This window comes from Watersipora subatra, chromosome 4 (genome assembly GCF_963576615.1).
Source record: "Watersipora subatra chromosome 4, tzWatSuba1.1, whole genome shotgun sequence".
NCBI lineage: Eukaryota > Metazoa > Bryozoa > Gymnolaemata > Cheilostomatida > Watersiporidae > Watersipora > Watersipora subatra.
The window spans coordinates 7800802-7820573 of NC_088711.1; the positions used below are offsets into that span (position 1 = coordinate 7800802).

Consider the following 19772-nt stretch of genomic DNA (forward strand, 5'->3'; position numbering starts at 1 on the left):
ACGAGAGCATGCTTGAAGCAGAGAATTTTTATTTAATCAATAAACAATATGTCTACATTGGTTGTATAAGGACTATTAAATGGTATTATATCGCTGATGATGACAGTGACGGATGTTGGTGAGTGATGATATATGTTGTTAAGAACATACAAAGAGGCTGTCAGTTACAGTATATCACCAAAATCAAAGGCCACCATGTTTGTATAGCCTATGTGATTAATATTTAATCACTTGCCGCATTTATCAATCAGTTTTGTCGTCAGAGCTTTGGAGTTGCATTTACTGGTAGTTTTGTGTCAGACTACAATGGCTACTCACTGTACCTATATATTTTACATAATGCTGCAGATCATATTGCTTGCACTCCAGGGCAGGTCAATCAGTATCGGTGTCATTCTATCATCAAGTATCAATTCTTACGTGTAAGTATCATTCTGTTATTATGTTATATGTACCATGGTGAATCGTTTTATATGACTTGAAGGGTTTTTAGTCATATTGTTGGCCACTGGTTGCAATCTTTTTTTGGAGCTGAACCTTTTTTATAAATATGTTCTATAGTATTAGAAGTTATTGTATCTCGTACCATGTTTTTTAGGTACAGTGAAGCTGTTGATGATTTTGCGAAGCAGTCTAACATTCAGGCAGATTTTCAAGTAGCTCCAAACAGGCATTCCATAGCAGCGCGTCTTTCACTGGTGTGGGCAAATGCTGACCTTGATATGATTATAAGCCTGGTGGATACATGTGCTCTACAACTTGAGTTGGCTGCTGCTTGGAACCTTCCCATATTTACAGCTGTTAGTGTTTTCATCTCCTTTGAGCATCAAGAACTAAACAAGTAAATCTTATCTGGAAAAGAAAATGTGTTGAAATACACCTTTTCCATTGAATCTATGCGTGTAAACAGTGTACATGTTACAAGCACCCAAGATATTTGCCTGTTACAGTAGATGCATCAAATTATGTGCATAAGACTTGATATTAAAGGTTTTGCTGTTTTAACATTTATTACAATATCATTTGTTCTAATACGTACCAAGTTTAATCATACATTAGATATTCCTATATTTCTTGCTCAGAACAATAATTGGTAGTAGGCTAGACACCCGCTTGATATTGATAAAACGATTGGTTGATAGAACAGCTCTCTATTTTCACAGGGCTGCTCTGAGCCTCTTGAAGTACTCTATGAAAACTCTCTCTATCGCACGCACATTCGTCTAGACCCAACTTGGAGGACTTTGGAGGCATATATCAGCAGCTTACTCACCTTTGTCAATGCTGATGCACATCCTGTCCTTCTCCAACCATCTGCACCAGAGTCTGAAACCTTGGCTAGAAATCTGTTCCGCAGAGGAGTGGTTAACCAAATCTGTAGGAGCTGTTTACTTGATTCAAATGATCAAGGTAAGTGTGGTGTGCTTGGCTGCTCATGGTCAGTCCAATCTAAGCCTTGGGTTAGCAGTTACACTTTTGAAAGTGTATTGAACTAAGATTAAACACCAACTATCCATATGCATGAGGGAAGAAGGCGTTAGGCTTCTGCTTGTGTGAAAAACTAAATTTATTATTTCATCACCTTTTCTGCAGATTGCAAATCATATTGAGCGCTATGCAAGAAACTGACGCAGGTTGCTTGAATTGATCACTTTACCCTTGATCATGCCCTTCACTCTAAAATAAAACTTGCCATTTGGTAAGTTTGAATGTAAATTTAAAACAGCACATTTTTGGCAATTTTGTAATTGCAGTAGCTAAGGAGCATGCTTTATCTGTGACCAGGTGTAATTGATATACATGTTGTAGCTAAGGTGAGTTTTAGTGGTTTAAGAGAAGCACAACACTGAGGTTTTGGTGAATAACTCAGCCAGAAAGGAAGAGATCGTTTTAAAGGTTGTATGATGGCAAATAGCAAATTCTCTCTTCACATTCTGTTTCAGCAGGTTATAGCAGCAGGTTTTCATGAGTAAGCAAATTTTTTTTTGTTGGGATTGTGGAATCTACATTATCATGTATATGACTTGAAATACACAAAGAAATATCATATCGGTACTGATTGTTATCTTCAACCATTAAAAGTGAAATGTTCAGAATTTTGTCTACTTATAAACATTCAAAAAAGGAATTTTACAGCTGTTAGGTTTACATATTTGAAATCAAGATTAAATGAAAATTAATATATAATTTATGGCTACTGACTAAATTCACAATAAGTAACAATGTGGTAAAGGAAAATTTTAGTTTTCCATGAAAAGGGGTCCAGTTTATTTTGCACATAACTGTAAACGATTAGCAGCGGTTATCAAAGCTTCATGCTGATGATTTCTGCTCATTACGACCACTCAACTCTGGTAATATGGAAGCTCATAACATTTACTTGCAGTTTTAGTAATCCTGGGCAACTCGGCAGATGTGGTGAGTAGCTGGCAGCGTGTCGCAAGTAGGCACTGGAGCTCTGTCATACTCGTCAGCAATGAATCACTGACAGTTGTTCAAGGTTAGATCACTCGTATTGGCTTTACTGATCTTCTTGTGCACCGTAGTACTCTATATATACATGCATATAATAACATGGAATAGCTATGGTGACTGGCTAATGAAATCATATAGGCTTGTGTATAGAGGCTAGCACCAAAAAGCAATGGAAAGATACAAATATTTCACGACTATAAAGCTTTATACAAGTATACAAGTACGTATATACACATATACACAAGCATATACACACATGTACACTTGTATATACAAGTATATACACTTATAAAAATATATAAATTTCATGCACTGTTAGTACTGTTCATACTTGTAAGCCATATATTAGTTTGGTGTGCACAAGGTCAGCCCGGCATTTTTTATCAATACTAAAAAAATTTGAATTATTTAGCAATTTAAATTTGCTATGTGAAAGTCGTTTGTGTCTTTAAAAATATTTGCGAGGCTGCACTGTTTTGAAAGCAGTAAAAAAGAACCGTAATCATTCTGTTTTGACACATTCATCTATTGAAAAGATCGCCATTATTCCTTTACAGCATATAATGTTTTGGACTAATAAATTTCACCTATTTTAGTTTCCCTACTGTTAATCTGTTGATTAGAGCCTTTGTGATAGTGACAGACAGTGTCACAAGTGAATTTTCATTCTAACTGGGAACGAGTGTAACAAGTGAATAAAAGCCACCCAAGACTGCACCACAGGTGATAGGATGTCATATGTGACTTTGCATCACAAATGTCAGTGTGTCACGAATGGTGATGCGTGTCACTAGTGGCAGTTCATGTCTCAAGCAGCTGTTTACCAAAAATAGTGTCATCTCAATAGTGGTGGCATTTTGCAAGTGGTTACTTGTTACAAATGAGAATTAATATATATTTTATAGAATCTTGATTTTTTAAGGCCGATCTTACAAAAAGCTCTTAGCAAGATTTCAACCCTAAATTGCTGGGTTTTTCGGATTTAGACCATAACTTGGAGGCCTCTTGTACCACACTGACAACGTGGGCACATTAAAGATCCACCGCTGTCCTTCGCACATTAGGCAAGTGAAATGGCTATCTGGCTCTGTCAGACTGAACGTGTTGCGAAAGGCATCCCTTCAGGTTAATCTGACAGTTCCGGAAGTGGTAGACACTGAGAACTGAGTCACCTCTTCTCTACCATACTGCTCGACCCAAGCATGCATCGCTAAGATGCAAGTCTTTGTCGATTCTCGACAGACAGCCATCTTATTATTATTATTACTTGTTACAAATGTGAGACAGTGTATGCCAAATGTAGGCTTGTCAAAGTTACATTTCACATGTAGCAGTGTTCACACAATTGATAGCACGTCACAATCAGGGTAATTGGTCACAGTTTACACTCCGCTAATAAATTTATTAAACTTGACAAACCTTCATGTAAATGGCTAGTCTGCACACAACCTCACACATATTAAAATATAAATATTCTTTGATGAGTCAACTTTTACACCTTGGAGTTATGTGCTCTTAAAGATATGACTATAATTCATTTCAGGACTGGAGCTAATGGTTACAATGTCAAACTCATCAGCTTCGTTATATCTGCTGCAGCCAACCAGCAATACTTCTAAGAGTCAGGTGACACACTATTATAGCTATCTCATTGTGCTTAGCCTTCTCACAGACATGTGGAATATAAAATTTGTGCCCATAAGTTTTAATCTGTTACCCTGTGTTCTGCCTATCTTCTACACATAAATTTAGCCAGCTATGTATGAAGGCCAGGTTTGCAGTCTTACAAACACATTTCATATGTATAAATAAAGTAGTTATGTAATGGTCATTTACACCCTATATATACGATAAGTGTAACATTCATGAATTACCTATACAGACTTATTGTGTAAATATAATAGACCATCTTCAGTCATATGAAATAGTATGTGGCAATTCACTGTCATGTATGCTTAAAGAATAAACACATTATCACTGAGAAGAATGAGGCCTTTTTAATCCTAAATGTAATAACTCCTTTGCTCTGGCTCAAGATTTCTTCAGGTTTTCTATTTTCTACTAAGTTTGTTTTCAAGAGGAGGTGATATCAGTGGAGAAACTCCTCTGTTCCTGACTGCTATGATTTTTATAATGAGCAGCTTACACCTTCCAATGCCTCTCAGTTTAGGTGGACTTTTTGAGACAAGGATTGACTATCTACCTCAATCTCATGGCTGACCAGATGGCTTTATCAAGGAGAAGACGAATCCAGCATCTTCTACACAAGCTTATGTCAAGATGTGTAGACAGTAAGCGCATGCCACGTTGTCAATCTTTTTTCTACATAGATATACTTGTACATATATGCACTTGTACATAGATGCACTTGTACATAGATGTACTTGTACATAAGTGTACCTGTACATACATGTAGATGCACCTGTACATCGATATGTTTGTACATTGATATACTTGTACATAGATATACTTGTAATTGTACTTGTACATAGATGCACTTGTACATAGATGCACTTGTACATAGATATACTTGTACATAGATATACTTGTAATTGTACTTATACATAGATGCACTTGTACATAGATTCACTTGTACATAGATGTACTTGTACATAAATGTACCTGTGCATAGATGTACCTGTACATCGATATGTTTGTACATTGATATACTTGTACATAGATATACTTGTAATTGTACTTGTACATAGATGCCCTTGTACATAGATGTACTTGTACATAGATGCACTTGTACATAGATGTACCTGTACATTGATATGTATGTACACTGATATACTTGTACATAGGTATACTAGTACATAGATGTACTTGTACATCGATACACTTATTAAAAACAAGTATTAAATCTCTAACTGTTTAGATTTTGAATTCCTTAATGGTGACAACATTGGCTTGAGAATTAATGAATCAGGAATAAGATTTGGATGGGTCTCTTGCGGAAGGACGCGCTCACATGTGTGAACATATGTGAAATAGTAGCCGGAAAACCCTTGTGATAAGTTTTCAATCACCTTTTTTACGCTTTGATCTTTTTCGTTTGAATCACAATTGTCAGGTTCTTCTTGCCTGTTAGACAACTATGGTCCTTTGAATTGATGAGTGACTTTTACCCAGTTATTGTATATTGATTGCTGACAAAAAGCAGGTAATGGATTTTATACTCCCCAGGCCTAATCCTTGATTGGTGCGAGACATTGTAAATATTGTCCAGAGCCCATCAGGGAATGTATTAATTCTATTACAGCTGGTCTAGATGAAATAATGTGCTTTGATGAAAAGGGCTGGGCACTGGGCGCCTACACTTCGTGGCACTACAGAGCGGAGTCCTGTCAGGGAGCTGGAGGCCCCAACTTTTATAAGTTGGCTAGTTTTAAGCACACGGGTGATACGCGGGTAAGCAACCTACCTAATAAATGGCTACTCTTTGTTCAATTTTTTGCTCATTGAAAAGATTTATTCTTTATTCTGAAATTCTTCTCTTTGTCCAGAATATTTTCTCTGATGCATCCTTAGTTTGAATAAAAAATGGTTGACTGTTAAAGACAGTGCTGTAGAATTTGCAGATAATTTCTGTCACAGCGTGAACCTGCATGTCTTGCGAAATGCCTTCAGTTAATAATTTATTACTCGCAACGTTCGTTGACCCTCTTTACTCAGTCTTTTAAGATGTTTGGCGTCTTATCTTTCAACATAAAGAAAACTGTTTGTGAAGAGGCCAACAAGTTATATAAAAAGTGTTTACTTAAACGTATGTAAGACATACTCGTTACCGTTCGTCGTTGATGTGAAGTGAGTCCGACGTCATTCGTAATATAATCGCTAGTCATATTCAAGTATGTTTCACGTTATGCAGCACACTTGTGCGATGGAATTTTTAATAACTCCCAGGCTTGATTATGTAAAGATCTCAACAAGGATAATAAATCAATGGATGATTTCCTGCACGTCTCAGCTTATAAACTCACACGGTCAGCATTCCGTAGCTCGCTTGGTGGTATCGGTAAACATGTCAGTCTTTCCTTCAGTGAGTTTGTAAGATTCGCTCGACATTTGACAGACTGTTGTTTCTTGCTCGATGATATTAGCTATACTAGAAATAGAAAATTAGGTTTTCCTTTGGGGATTAATTTTAGAAATTACAGGGATTGGAAAACCATGATGGTAATGACATAAAGAAGTAACTGATTAGATGTAATGTTGTTATAGAAGGCGCAGATGGTTTGGTGCAACGAGACTCGAGCACTTTACTCTAGTTGGAGAGAGGATAGCGGAGAGGACGCGGCCACTCGACAAGGTATGTTTACAAGCTCATATCACTCTTTAATACAATTGACTGCAAAACAAAAATCTAAAAATATTTTATCTGTCTGCTAAGCAAATTTACTAACCAATTCTAAATACTGAATACAGTACTAATATGAACACTACATTGAATGCTTTCCGTTTCAAGTATGCGATTTTATAATTGTAATTTAGTACAAATAGTTATACAATTTTATAATTCATGTTTTTTCTAGTGCACCGCCTGCTACTGCTCATGATACCAAAACATTTGTTCAAAAAACCTGAGTTGAAATTATTTCATTTTAATTAATAGAAAATATAATTTTGACCGGATGAAGTCTGGCTCTTCGCGCACGAACAGCGAAGTTTTTCTTTTTTAGATAAAGCCACCATGTCAGCGCTATATGTTGTCATCGGCATCCTAGTGCTTATCATACTTGTGTGTGTCGCTGGCTTCATTTGGTGGGTCTACAGGAAGTATAGTAGAAACAACCATTACAGCGGTGGTAAACCATCTTGGCAAATCTCTAGCAAAGACATTGCTCTATTTGAGTGCGATGCAAATCAAGAGCTTGATGGGGAAACATCTAGTCTTTACTTGCAGGTAAGTCAGTAGGCTCTCTCCTTATATTTATTCTCTATCTGCAGGTAAAGCATTGTTCTCTCTGTTCTAGGCATTCTTTACCTGCAAGTAGGTTAGGGCTTTTAGCTTTTATTTACAAAATTTATTTCACACAATCAGGCAATTTGTAATATTAACAACAGCCACACTTATTTGTAAATATTTAGTCTTTTTAAAACATGAGCTTTTAAATATTTTTTAACGAATTCTTTTATTTAAAACATATTTGCAAATTGTCTAAAAGTACTTCGCTTAATTTTTAAGTATATAGATTCAGAAAAGTTTTTTTGAGTGTTTGGTTCATGCGTAACTAAACACAACACACAATCCTATATTCTGCATACAGTTGGGAGTTGTGACACCCTCACACTTTTATAAGGTTAGTGACCTTCAGCAATTAATTGCCTTTATGATTCACTAACATTATGAAAATATTGAGTTGATGAGAGGTTGACATATTGGCTCATCCACAGACACGGCAGCCTTTCGTAACTGATAGTGACAAGTTGAACGCTGACAAAGAGACAACTACAGACTTCGGATATTTTAAAGAGCAGCCAGTTGGTTTCAAGAAAATTGTAATCAAAGACTTTCAGCTGAGTAAGCGTAATCAGAAGGAGCTGGAGATAGTAAGTAGTGGAAGATCATTGTTTGTATTCATCAAGCATTCAGATAGGAGATAACTCCCTGATAGGGAGCTTTACTGAGTGGTCTTGAATCTCTACATCTTTGACATATTTGTTTGTGTGTTTGTGTGGGTGTAATAAGTTCTAAGAGCAATGTAACAGCTTATATTCTCTCAGTACTTGATAAAAATTCAAAATTTGTTTTTTGAGATTTGAGGCAAGTGTTTGAATATCTAGCAAATGGCTCGTGTCATCTTTATTGGTTTCTAAATGAAAGAAATGCTGCTTTTGCAGTATTTATTTTATTTATAAGACGGAGGCTGTAATTGAGGAGCGGATGCTGGTCCACCCTCTCATTAGCTACAAAGCTGAACTATTCTTATGCTTAATTAGCGTAACATCCTGTTGGTTGTAGATGGTTGGTACTCACCATGAGAACATAGCAACATTTTACGGGGCCAGCGTGAAGTCCTCCTACATAATGCTTGTCACACAGTACTGCATCAAAGGCAGCCTAGAGGTACAATATTTTATGCTTAGTCTCTGACACTCAACATTATTATCCACTTCTACTCAGGTTACTGAGTAGTATGAAAATATTAAAATATGTCAATTAGATTATTCAAATTATGTAAAATTAGACAAATAAAATGTAATTTCATGAGTTTTGCTAACTACACTTATACTAAACACTGAGTTGACGGTATTAGTCACAGCCTATTTGCCAATGGCATTGTTTTCTCGGTAATTGCACATTTTTTATTTACGTGTATTAGTAGCTAACAGTATTAGTAGCTAATACCCTAGTAACTAGTACCCTAGTAACTAGTACCCTAGTAACTAGTACCCTAGTAACTAGTACCCTAGTAACTAGTACCCTAACAGTTTAGTGTGCCGTGAGAGATCGTCAAGTGTACCGATAAAGTACCAAAAATAAGAATTCACAATTATGCCAAAATGTCGGCAGGCGGTTGATTAGAGCAAGTGTTAGATTGTCAGTCTACCAAGCTGAAGTTCTTTGGTTCAAAGTCAATACAAAGCAACCTTTTATCCTAATTCTTAAACCTAGCTTCAGACAAACAAACAGATACAGCTGTTTTTGCAGTAAAGATTGTTGAGTGACTATTTATAATCACTTGTTTTATCCAAAAAATAGTTAGTTTTTGCTAACTAATAGATTATCATTATTACCACTGGCTGTTACTTAATGAATTCTACTGTCATCATTAAATGCAAAAAGTTGCATATCAAAATTAGATAGCCAAAACATCAAGGGAATTGCTTGTTAACTCCTGTTATAATTTATTTCGAGAACTGAACTCCAAGCCGCGTCTGTAAACCATTTACTGTAATCAATTTAATATGTACTATGTCTCTCAAGAACAACTTGCTATGGGTGTTTAGCAGTTAAAACTCAACACATATATCTACCACAGGAGATATTCCTGTTTGAGCCGGTACACATCGATGAGACATTCGTGTCCTCCATTGTCATGGACATTCTCAGGGGTCTAAAGTACATACACAAGACTAGTCCAATTGGCGTTCATGGAAACCTCAAGAGCTCCAACTGTCTTGTCACCGGTCGTTGGGTTGTTAAACTTTCTGGCTTTGGTCTGACGGACATCAGGGCAAAGTGTAGAAAGGAAAGAGGTAAGTGTTACCTTAAGCTCACCACATGAATGGCTTTAAATGTCAATAATCTACATATATATACATTTCTCAAAGTATGTCGTATGTCTGCATTCCGGCTATAGTTATAGCTATAGCGCACGTTCATCATTTTAGCGATGCGGCTACGTGTTACGACGCTTCTGTTGAGAAATATTTTGTGTAAGTTTTGATAGATACCTCCTGACGGCAACGGCACAGTAACTTTTGTTATACACACGTACTTCTATGCAAGAATTCTACATATTCAGGATTTTTATTTTGTTTTCTCAGTTCGTATTAATTGTATCAATACCGTAGCAAAACCGACTTAATTTAGCTACATATTACTTGCTAATTATTTCACATTTTCATCTAAACCTTTTTAATGTCGTTTTATTTTTTTAATTTATTTGACCTGCACAAAACATTTTCCTCATGATATGAGAAAATATGAGTTTGAAGTTGTTTGACAAAGTTTGAAAACCTTAACAATTGTTTTTATTTTTCATTAAATTATTTCAACTAACACCTTTCTCATGATATGTAATTTAAAAGCTAGAACGGTAAATGTTGTTATATGTTAAATACAAATCAATTTTCTGACCAAAGTTTTTTTATTACTCAGGCAATGCCGGGTAGTAGGCTATAGCTAGTATTACATATAACCGAGCTATGTAATATGTCAGAGACATCGCTTAGTTTGTTTACACTCACCGTGTAGAATTCTAAAGCAAGTCCTCAATTTAGCGTATCGCACCTCAGTTGGAGTACATAAAAAATTTACGTTTATTACCTAGTCTTCATTGTGTGTTATGTTATGTTTGTACACTCAGAGCTATACTTAGCATGAAGCTCAGCATTCTAAAGTGTGCAAGTTTTATCTCGTTATCTCTCCCACTGTCTGATACATAACTTACTGATGCTCAGCACTATGGCTGCTGACGCTAAGGCAGCAACTCTATGGACTTTATGGCAACTCTATGGACACACCTTTTTGATCTACAATATTCTAACAACCGATTTACTTTGACAAAATCTATTTTGCTTGTTAATTCTTCTACAAATTCCAAATTGTAGTATTTTGAATTGTAATATTTGCAGTTTTGGCTTGAATGTTTTAGAGGTGTGCAGTAATATTTATTATCTCCACACTAAACCTCTGCTAGTAGCATACTCTGTGCACTTGTGAACTACATCTAACTATATAGACTTGTTTACCCCTGATTGGGATGACTCATAGAGTCTGTATTTGATGTTGGCAGTCTTGTTTATCCCTAACTTGGATGACTCATAGAGTCTGTATTTGATGTTGGCACCCCTGACTTGGATGACTCATAGAATCTGTATTTGTTGGCAGACTACCTCTGGTGTGCTCCTGAGGTGATTAAAAAGACCCAACAGGCATCTCAAAAAGCTGACATCTATTCATTCGGTATAATACTGTATGAAGTGATTGGTAAGCAAGGACCGTTTGGCAGAGGTTACAATTACTGTGATGACCAACTTGAAGGTATGCGTGTGACGAGTTCTGACAAGTTCATGTTATGGTGCATCTCAAATAACTTTTATCAGGTCTTTGGATTGCTGCACAGAGTAGTCTAGATATGTAGATTACTGAAGTTATCTGCGATTATGCAGTCAGCTGTAGTGCTATGTTTCTACTAAACAGCCTTGAAATAGCTAGCAGCAGTTATGTAGTTCACAGTTAATCGCTGCTAAACTGGTCTAACTTTTATCGACCACTCATGAAGTCGTATTGCTTGATAAAAGTTTTCAATGCAATAATGATAAAGAAAATTGGACTGGGTGATGCCCTAATTTATGCAATTAGGCTAGGATGGTGTTCATTATCCCTTTCATTACTAGTGTACTGAATAGGAAACTCCTTCAAGACCGCTGACGACAATTGCTTTTTGTCTTGAAGTTTAAAAACTAATGATTTAGAAAATAGTTTGTACTTCTGGGTGAGAGCTGTTCACTTTGGCAACTGCTCCTCGCCTACATGTATCTATTTTTTGATTAAAATCCTTGGTTATTAACAAGACACTTTGTAAGATGACCATCTGTTCTTGACTACAGAGGTTCTGGAACGCGTTTGTGGGTTTGGCTACCACCCTGAGACATCTTGGCTCTGCTGTGAGGACTACCTCAAGAATGTCATGCTTCTGTGCTGGCAATCCTCCCCCAAGCTGCGGCCAGACTTTCAGACCCTCAGCAATCAGCTCAAACCTTTTCATGCCATCATGTAAGTGTATCTACTGAAGTGCTGTCCGTGTACAACCGAGTATGCGACATGGTTAATGGTCATGCCATATGCAAACTCACTTGGATGGTCTGCCTTGTACTGGCGTAAGTGAGAAGATAAATTCAAAGGAGATAATTACCATTACATACAAAGGTGATAATTACCAGTACATACGAAGGAGATAATTACCATTACATACGACGGAGATAATTACTATTACATACGAAGGAGATAATTACCGTTACTTGTACCATTTCTATCAAGCATAAACTGCTATATTTAGACCAGATATCTGCAGATTACGTGCTCAGTTATAAGATTTCAGAATCAGCAGCTATTTAACATAATCTGTGAAACCATTTGATTAGCAAAACAGCAAATCAATGCTTATTCCCATAGGAGAATTTGTAACGTGGGTTTCCTGCTCCAGTGCCACAGGTTATCAAGGAAAAAATATGATTAAATCATTCATATAACAGGAGTCTCTTGTTGTATTATTGAGTTGCAGTAGTTGTGCTCTCCTACACATTGTGTTAGATTAACTGGCAGCTTGTCATACTCAGATATAAAGAGTGTACAATATATAGTATCTTATCAGTAATTTAAAATGTATTACTCTTCATTCTTCTGCTGTGCAGTGGCAATTCATTGAGAACAGTGCAAGGTATTTTTGGTGACTTGATGGGTCTACGCTCTGTGCATTTGTTTATGTCAAGTAGAATAAGGTGCTTTAGCCTGTGATTTTATGTGTGCTTTGGTAACCTGAGACATCGAAGTACCACTGTGATTAACTAGCTAGTTCAAAAACTGTTGCTTAAAATTGCGGATCTAATACTTAACTTAGGGACTTAGGTAGCTCGCATGATGTGATAGCATGATGGTAGCTCACATATTTCGGTACACTTTATAGAGTAAGTGTTGTGCTAAAACCGCCAGCAAAGCAGTTACCTTAAAGCCTGGTTCCCATATTGATTGTGAGACCCTGGCGGTAACTTGCGCTACAAAATCCTTGTGACCCTAGGCTCGGCGGCTTCTGTTCACATATAAAGCTGCATTGCTAATAATCGCATAAAATGTTCGCTTACCATGCCGTTTCGATAATGGCAACCTTCACCTGTACAGTGCATTTCGGGAAGGTTTTGCTTTCGGCTTTACGCAAAATTTGAACAGCGCTAAACTCTTGCGTTGACCACCGGCAACTACCGGTGGTACTCGGTGGTACCTAGTGTGTAGGTTCACATTTCACCGCAATAGCCTGCTGTGCTGTCGCGGTGCTTTGCGGCGTATATGGAAACCAGGCTTTAGAAAAGGTAACTATTGGCACCTTTGCCTGCAGTCGTTACTTGTTATATAAAATTAACTACAGCAGCATTGTGCTCTGTTTTTCTGATTCATGTGCTTCATTGTCAACAGTGTGACCAATAAATAAAAAGGTTACACTAGACTGGTTGCTCGTGGGCAAGACAAACATCTGTTTTTACAGTGAAGGCGGTAAACCAAACTGCATATGGAATTATACAAGCTACGATACAAGCTACCGTACACATACAAGTCTGTACTTAATGTTTTGCATCAAGAAAAGTTGCTGCAAAACCCCTAGAAATGCCGACTTGACATAACAATAGCAACTTGACTCTTGTGACATAATGCACAGGAAGACCTCGAATCTAGGTGTAATGTAATTCGCTCAGATTTGAGGTAATTGTTAAGCGATTTGAAGTTCTTAGGTTTTTATCGCCGTTTTATGAGATTATGAGTGGTTATGAGATTTTTAGTCATCACCGAATTTTTCTCTTATAAAAAATAATATAAATGACTAACAACATTGGATTAACAACGTCTAGACCAGGCGTAACAAAATACCTCAAATCTAGACAAAGACTTTAGTACGCCGATGTCTGACGATTCGTGGAAAGATGTACTGGATAATTGTCAACACCAGTGGTTCTTAACCTTGTTGGGGCTACCGAACTCCACCAGTTTCATATGCGCATTCACCGAACCCTACTTTTTTTTCTCCCACTTTATCCATCCGGATCGCGGAGCAGCACTAGAGCAATCTATAGAGCATCTATTGAGCAATAGATCCATCGCTCAATTCATAATGCAACCGAACCCAACTTTAGTGTAAAATAAAATAAAATTTGTTTTCACATTCAAGTCGTACATGTTTTTTTAATGGTGCACAAAATGAACCATGCATGAACATCACCTTGTTCAAAGATCAAAACCAACATAGTGCCTGAATTCACAACAAATCACATACCTGCAAATCAGTGTGTCTTCTGTCGTTGCCTTTGAGAGGCCAGTTCAGATATGCGTGGCTTTACCTTGGCAAGTGTCAATCTCATGTCATTTTCACAGCAAAGTTTGTTCCTTTTTTTTGTTTTTATGTTCAGCAACCTCGAACAGGATTGCTCGCGAAGATATCTAGTAACAAATAGTATAAAAAACTGAAGGCTTTCTTGGCAATAACTGGATACTTTTTTATTTGTCTACACCAAAACATTGAGAGCGTTGTTGTTCTGAAGAGTTGCTGTTGAACCTTGCTCTGTCGAATTTCAGTGACTTCTTTAAGGTATTCATCATTGACTTCTTCTGTTTCAACAGCAAACATGAACAGCTGCATATGCTGGATATGATTCTCGTGTAGGGAAGTATTCATCGAGAGACTACCAGCTTATCTAAGGTTCCATAGGTATAGAAATGACCCCAATTCTAGACACATCTTTGATATTACTTACACAGTTGTTCAGAAGGGGAAAGTTTGCAAAGTTCTTGTTTTCTATTCGTCTTTTCCTAATGGTAGCTTTTTTTGAAAAGCCTTCAGGTTTTCTTCTGCTTCCATGATGTTGACTCCACCACCCTGCATCTGCTGATTAAGGTGATTGAGAGTTGTAAATATATCAACCATGTACGCTAAAATGAGAATGAACTCAGAATTTTTGAGGCAATCCGCATGGCAATGTTGGTACTCATGCAAAAACATGGCTAATTCTACATACAAGGTAAAACATGATTCAGCACCTGTCCCCGGGATAACCACTGAACATTAGAATATTACAGTAGTACCTCGAATTCAGCATCCATTTTTTTGAACAGCTCACTGAAGGTGTAATGCCCCAGAGCACTAGTTTGCACCTAGTTCCCACATTCTACTACAGTTTTTAATACTTTTGTCATTTATAGAGGCGAGTTTTTTGTTGCCAACACATGCCTGTGCAGAATACAATGCGTAACAAAGATGTGTGGTGTTTCGGCTGTAACTAGCGCACAAAACCCAGATTTTTTTCCAGCATGACTGGAGCTCCATCTGTACAAACTGCAGAAACCATATCCCACAAAAGATTATTGTCTCTGAAGAAGTCATCCATAAGTTTTTTCACATCGGTTGCCTTAGTTGTTGTTGTAAGAGGCTTTCAAAATAATAACTCTTCTTTTATCATGTCGTCTTTCAAATTGCGCACAAAAACAGCAGACTGGTTTAGATTAGCAACGTCTGTGGTCTCGTTGAAGGCTGAATTTTGCTGAGCTTAAAATCAGATCTGCGACTACTTGAGCCAATATGTCTTTACTCATGTCACCTATTCTGTTGCTGATGTGTCATTTGAAAGAGGAATTTGGGATCATTTAGCTTCGGTCGCTGTTCTGAGTATCACATTCACCATCTTTAATGCTGCTGGTTTTAATAGTATTTCACCAATGGTGTTTGGCATGCCCTGCTTTGGCATCAAGTACGCAACTTCGTATGATGCTGTGACAATAAGTTTGTTAGTGGGTACAAATCCAAGAGCAGGCAGAGTGGCCTTATCATCGAATCTGGCTCTATTCAGTTTGAATTCAGCAAGCGTTGTGTTCTTGTATTCCCCATCTCCATGCTGCTTCACGAAGTGTTCCTTCAGTTTTGCCGGTGCGAGGCTAGACTTGCTCAACTCGGCAGTGCAAATCATGCAGACAAGGCGCCGACTCCCATCCCGTTTCGTGATACATGAAAATCCATATTGTACATATTTATCCAACCCCTTTCGTTTTATGCTCGACATAGTTAGTATATATATTAAAATATTAAGAAATAGATTGCACGACGTACTATGATGACAGTCACAAACTGACCATTCCTGAGTGTGCTAACTTCGTTGCAGCACTGATTGGTTAACCCTTTCACTGCCGTAGACGCATTTATGCGTTTGCTATGGTCGACTGCTATAGACCCATTTTTGCTACTTTCCCAGCAATTGCGTATTAACTTAATTTATTATTTGTTGACAACATAATCAACGATTTTCATGACTTTTATATTATTGACGGTGTTGTCCAAAGATATACCCATAAAACTAGCCTAAAATAACGCAGCAATTTTAATTTTTGGTTTGAAAATTTCCAACGTAAAAATGAACATTTTTGTGTAAGTTTTGTAAGTACCTCCCGAGTTAGAAAATTATAGCCAATTAATTATTATTATTAATTAATTATTATTAATTAATTAAAAATTATATTTCAATTCAGATTCAAATTTTTGTGATTACACAAATAATGAAAATAGCAGCACTGACTTTGATGGTGGTGAAAGTAATAGTTTTGTAAGGGTGAGGAACGTTGTAGAATGTAGAGGACCGTTTAAGCTTCGTGGTGATTGTGGCTTTACATATGTAGCTTTAGCGATGCACAAAGTCTAGATACATTGAATTTTTGGCATAGCACTAATTGTTAATATGTGAGCAAAATAAAACATGCACGTATAACAAAAGTGGTCTAGATAGAATTTGAAGATGAAAAATATGTATACATATCTTGAAGCAAAATTGGCAGCTTTCAGTAAAATGGCTGGCAGTAGGCCGATTGCTAAACTTGTACATGGACGGCCATGAAAATGTTGAACATTGTAACGTGATCATCTGCAGCCAGTGATGGCCAAACGGGGCATCGCGTATTGACATAATGAGTCAATGTGTCATTTCGTGTCACATCGCTTGTCAAAACAATAACCAAAACGTTTGAGAACATCATCAAAATAAAAAGATTCCAAAGTACAGCGTTTTTGTGATGGCTCCGATTAACTGTTCGTTTTTGAGCTTTTAAGAGCTTGTAATCCCATTTCCACATATTTTGCACCTACAATACCGCAGAGTAAGACATGGTGAATCTTTTGATACCAAATAACTGTAATGTGAATTTTTTTGCAAGTCAACCTTTAAGAACCACTGCTTTACATGAATGCAATAGCCAACACCACCCTTGTGACAATAGAGAAATTTTTCTATAGCTTACTAGCTTGTTGTGGCTTCTACTAGATTGGCTATACATGTACTGTACCGTCTTATACATGTACTGAGAATAAAAAACAATCATGAGAGAGTAACTTTTAAATCCACATAAGCCTAGTAACTCTAACATGCGCTAACACCACTGGTTGTATTACTGCAATGCAAACACCTGACTATTACTCTCAATGTTTTCTCTACTGAAGGAATGGTAGATCGATAGTTGACAACATGCTAGTAATGATGGAACGTTATCAGATGAGATTGGAAGATCTTGTTGAGGAAAAAACTGCTCAATTACAGCTAGAAAAGCGAAAAACGGAAAACATCTTACATCGGATGCTTCCACCGTAAGAAACTTGTCTTTAATGGTACTTGATATGAAATATAACATGTGATATGCATGTTTTATTATAGCAGACTTTATATTCAGTAACAGCAATGATATACAGGGGGGCTGCATATCATTGGTAACAGTTACATACCTAGTGGAATGTCTTCATTTATTCCCTAAATGTAGGTAATGCTTTCTTTACATAATCATAATTACTGATATTATGATCGAAGAATAGAAAGCGTACTGCTCTTGTAGGCAAGTGGCCAGTCAATTGATTTCAGGAAAGAAGGTTCTACCTGAGAATTATTCTTGTATAACTGTTCTGCTCTCTGACATTTGCGATTTCACAGCCCTGGCGTCGTCAGCCACCCCGATTCAGGTAAACAGCAATAAGAAATTAAGTTAGCCTTATACGCGAACGTTGACAGCTTTAGACGCCGTAGTCATACTTTTTATAATCAATGTATTACAAATCTCAAACAGCGTCTCCCATATGGTCTAGTGGTTAGGATTCCTGGTTTTCACCCAGGCGGCCCGGGTTCAATTCCCGGTGTGGGAACAAACTTTTATTTTATCATATGCTATTATAGTACTCTCGGTTTTCACCCAATTTTGTAGGTTGTCCAACTTCTGAACGACTTGTACACCCTATTCGACTCCATCATCAAAAACTATGATGTTTATAAAGTTGAAACAGTTGGCGATGCCTATCTATGTGTATCTGGCTTGCCACGACCTAATGGTGATCGACATGCTGTTGAAATTGCCTTGATGGCCTTAGAATTTGTCCGTTCTCTCAAGACATTTAAAATTCGGCATGCAATTAATGCCAAACACCATGTACAGATCCGAATTGGTAAGTTCTGCACTTGTTGCATGACATTGGCAATTTGAAACATCTAGCGCAAAGCAGTGGTCAATGCCAATCACCTAGTTTGCATCTTTTTGTTAGATAGGTATGTGATGACAATCAAGTTGGAAACACATTTGATCATTTACACTGTAAAACATATGGCAGAACTAACCTGTTGTTGTTAGTAGTTACTATAAATTCCTTTTATATTTTTTAGGTATACATTCCGGACAGTGTGTGGCTGCAGTAGTGGGGGTGAGCATGCCTAAGTATACCCTGTTTGGAGATACAATTAATGTAGCATCCCATTTGGAATCAACAGGGGAGCGTAAGTATCTCAATATTTTTGCTCTATAACGATGCCAAAAAGAACAAGAATTTATGTATTCTGCTTAATTTGCCTAAAACAGAGCGTATATAAAAGAGGAAAACGATTAAGGAGAGAGCCTCTGTGAACATGATACAATGTGATATCTTTTATTTCAGCTATGAAGATACAGATCAGTCAACAAACCAAGAATTTATTAGATAAACAAGAGGGACAGTTCGTATGTGAGAAAAGGGGAATGATTGATGTGAAAGGAAAAGGTCAGTTTTTACATCTTTATTCTGGGAAATTCTTTACCTAATCTGATCTACATCTGGTAACTATTACTCTTCCTTATCATGATGCATGTCATTTATGCAATACAGTATAGGTATGCACGAATACTGTACTTAAAATATGACTGAGTTTCCTTGTATCAGGGCAACTTCAATTTCTCTTACAGGAGAAGTGACAACATGGTGGCTAGAAAGCTCGGTGGTCTTGCCTCAAAGAGATAACAGTAAACCTGCCTTAGCGCCACTGGACTCTCTGCCATTGCCAATAACCAGCGATAAAAGGGTTTCAACAGTCAGCAGTGACTTTGACATGCTCATCATGCCTGAGCTTTCACGTTCACGAAGCAACTCTATTAAATCTCAAAATTCCTCATCCAAATCATCTCAGGTATTCCAACGGGCAGGTTCCTTCAGACATAAAATTAAATGCGACTCTCTCTCATCGTATCAGATATCCGAAGGTAACATCGGAAAGCTGGGGGTGAGTACAGCCCCAAACTTCGAACCAATACATGATGACAATGCCAGTTGTCGATTACTGTCAAACCCAAAGCACTTGTCACATAGTCCCATCGTCATTCAAATCGATGAACCTTGCTAAGCAATGAAATGACACAGACAAGTCGTATTTCAGTTGCCTTATATTTTCTACACCATCTGGTTATTTAAATCTTTGTGAGTTTTTAAACTAAACTCACAGTTGCGTGCTTTATAGTATAATAATCAGAATATCTAAATACACAATAGCATGTTACAAATGAAACAGAATGGACTATGTTTACCATTCTTTTAATG

At 37.1% G+C, this 19772-nt stretch overlaps 1 protein-coding gene and 1 non-coding gene across 2 annotated transcripts; both read left to right on the forward strand.

The window, feature by feature from the left end:
- The first annotated feature begins 8 nt into the window (after positions 1 to 8).
- On the forward strand, positions 9 to 19578 carry LOC137393876 (receptor-type guanylate cyclase Gyc76C-like). Its single transcript, XM_068080588.1, has 18 exons — positions 9 to 118; positions 599 to 800; positions 1164 to 1410; positions 2387 to 2500; positions 5738 to 5886; positions 6700 to 6787; positions 7158 to 7381; positions 7873 to 8028; positions 8441 to 8545; positions 9462 to 9678; positions 11036 to 11188; positions 11758 to 11923; positions 17391 to 17534; positions 17777 to 17900; positions 18140 to 18377; positions 18592 to 18702; positions 18861 to 18962; positions 19145 to 19578. The coding sequence occupies exons 1-18, from the start codon at positions 9 to 11 to the stop codon at positions 19576 to 19578; spliced, it is 3084 nt and encodes a 1027-aa protein (XP_067936689.1).
- On the forward strand, positions 18009 to 18080 carry Trnae-uuc (transfer RNA glutamic acid (anticodon UUC)). The gene has a single exon. It is a non-coding gene; the product is annotated as a tRNA-Glu (tRNA).
- Positions 19579 to 19772: the final 194 nt, after the last annotated feature.

Excerpts from the sequence above, each read along its gene's own strand:
- LOC137393876 (XM_068080588.1), top strand. The coding sequence starts at position 9 with ATGCTTGAAGCAGAGAATTTTTATTTAATCAATAAACAATATGTCTAC. Across the intron at positions 11,189-11,757 it reads CTGTGATGACCAACTTGAAG|AGGTTCTGGAACGCGTTTGT; the intron begins GTATGCGTGTGA and ends TCTTGACTACAG. Across the intron at positions 17,535-17,776 it reads TTACATCGGATGCTTCCACC|GCAAGTGGCCAGTCAATTGA; the intron begins GTAAGAAACTTG and ends CTGCTCTTGTAG.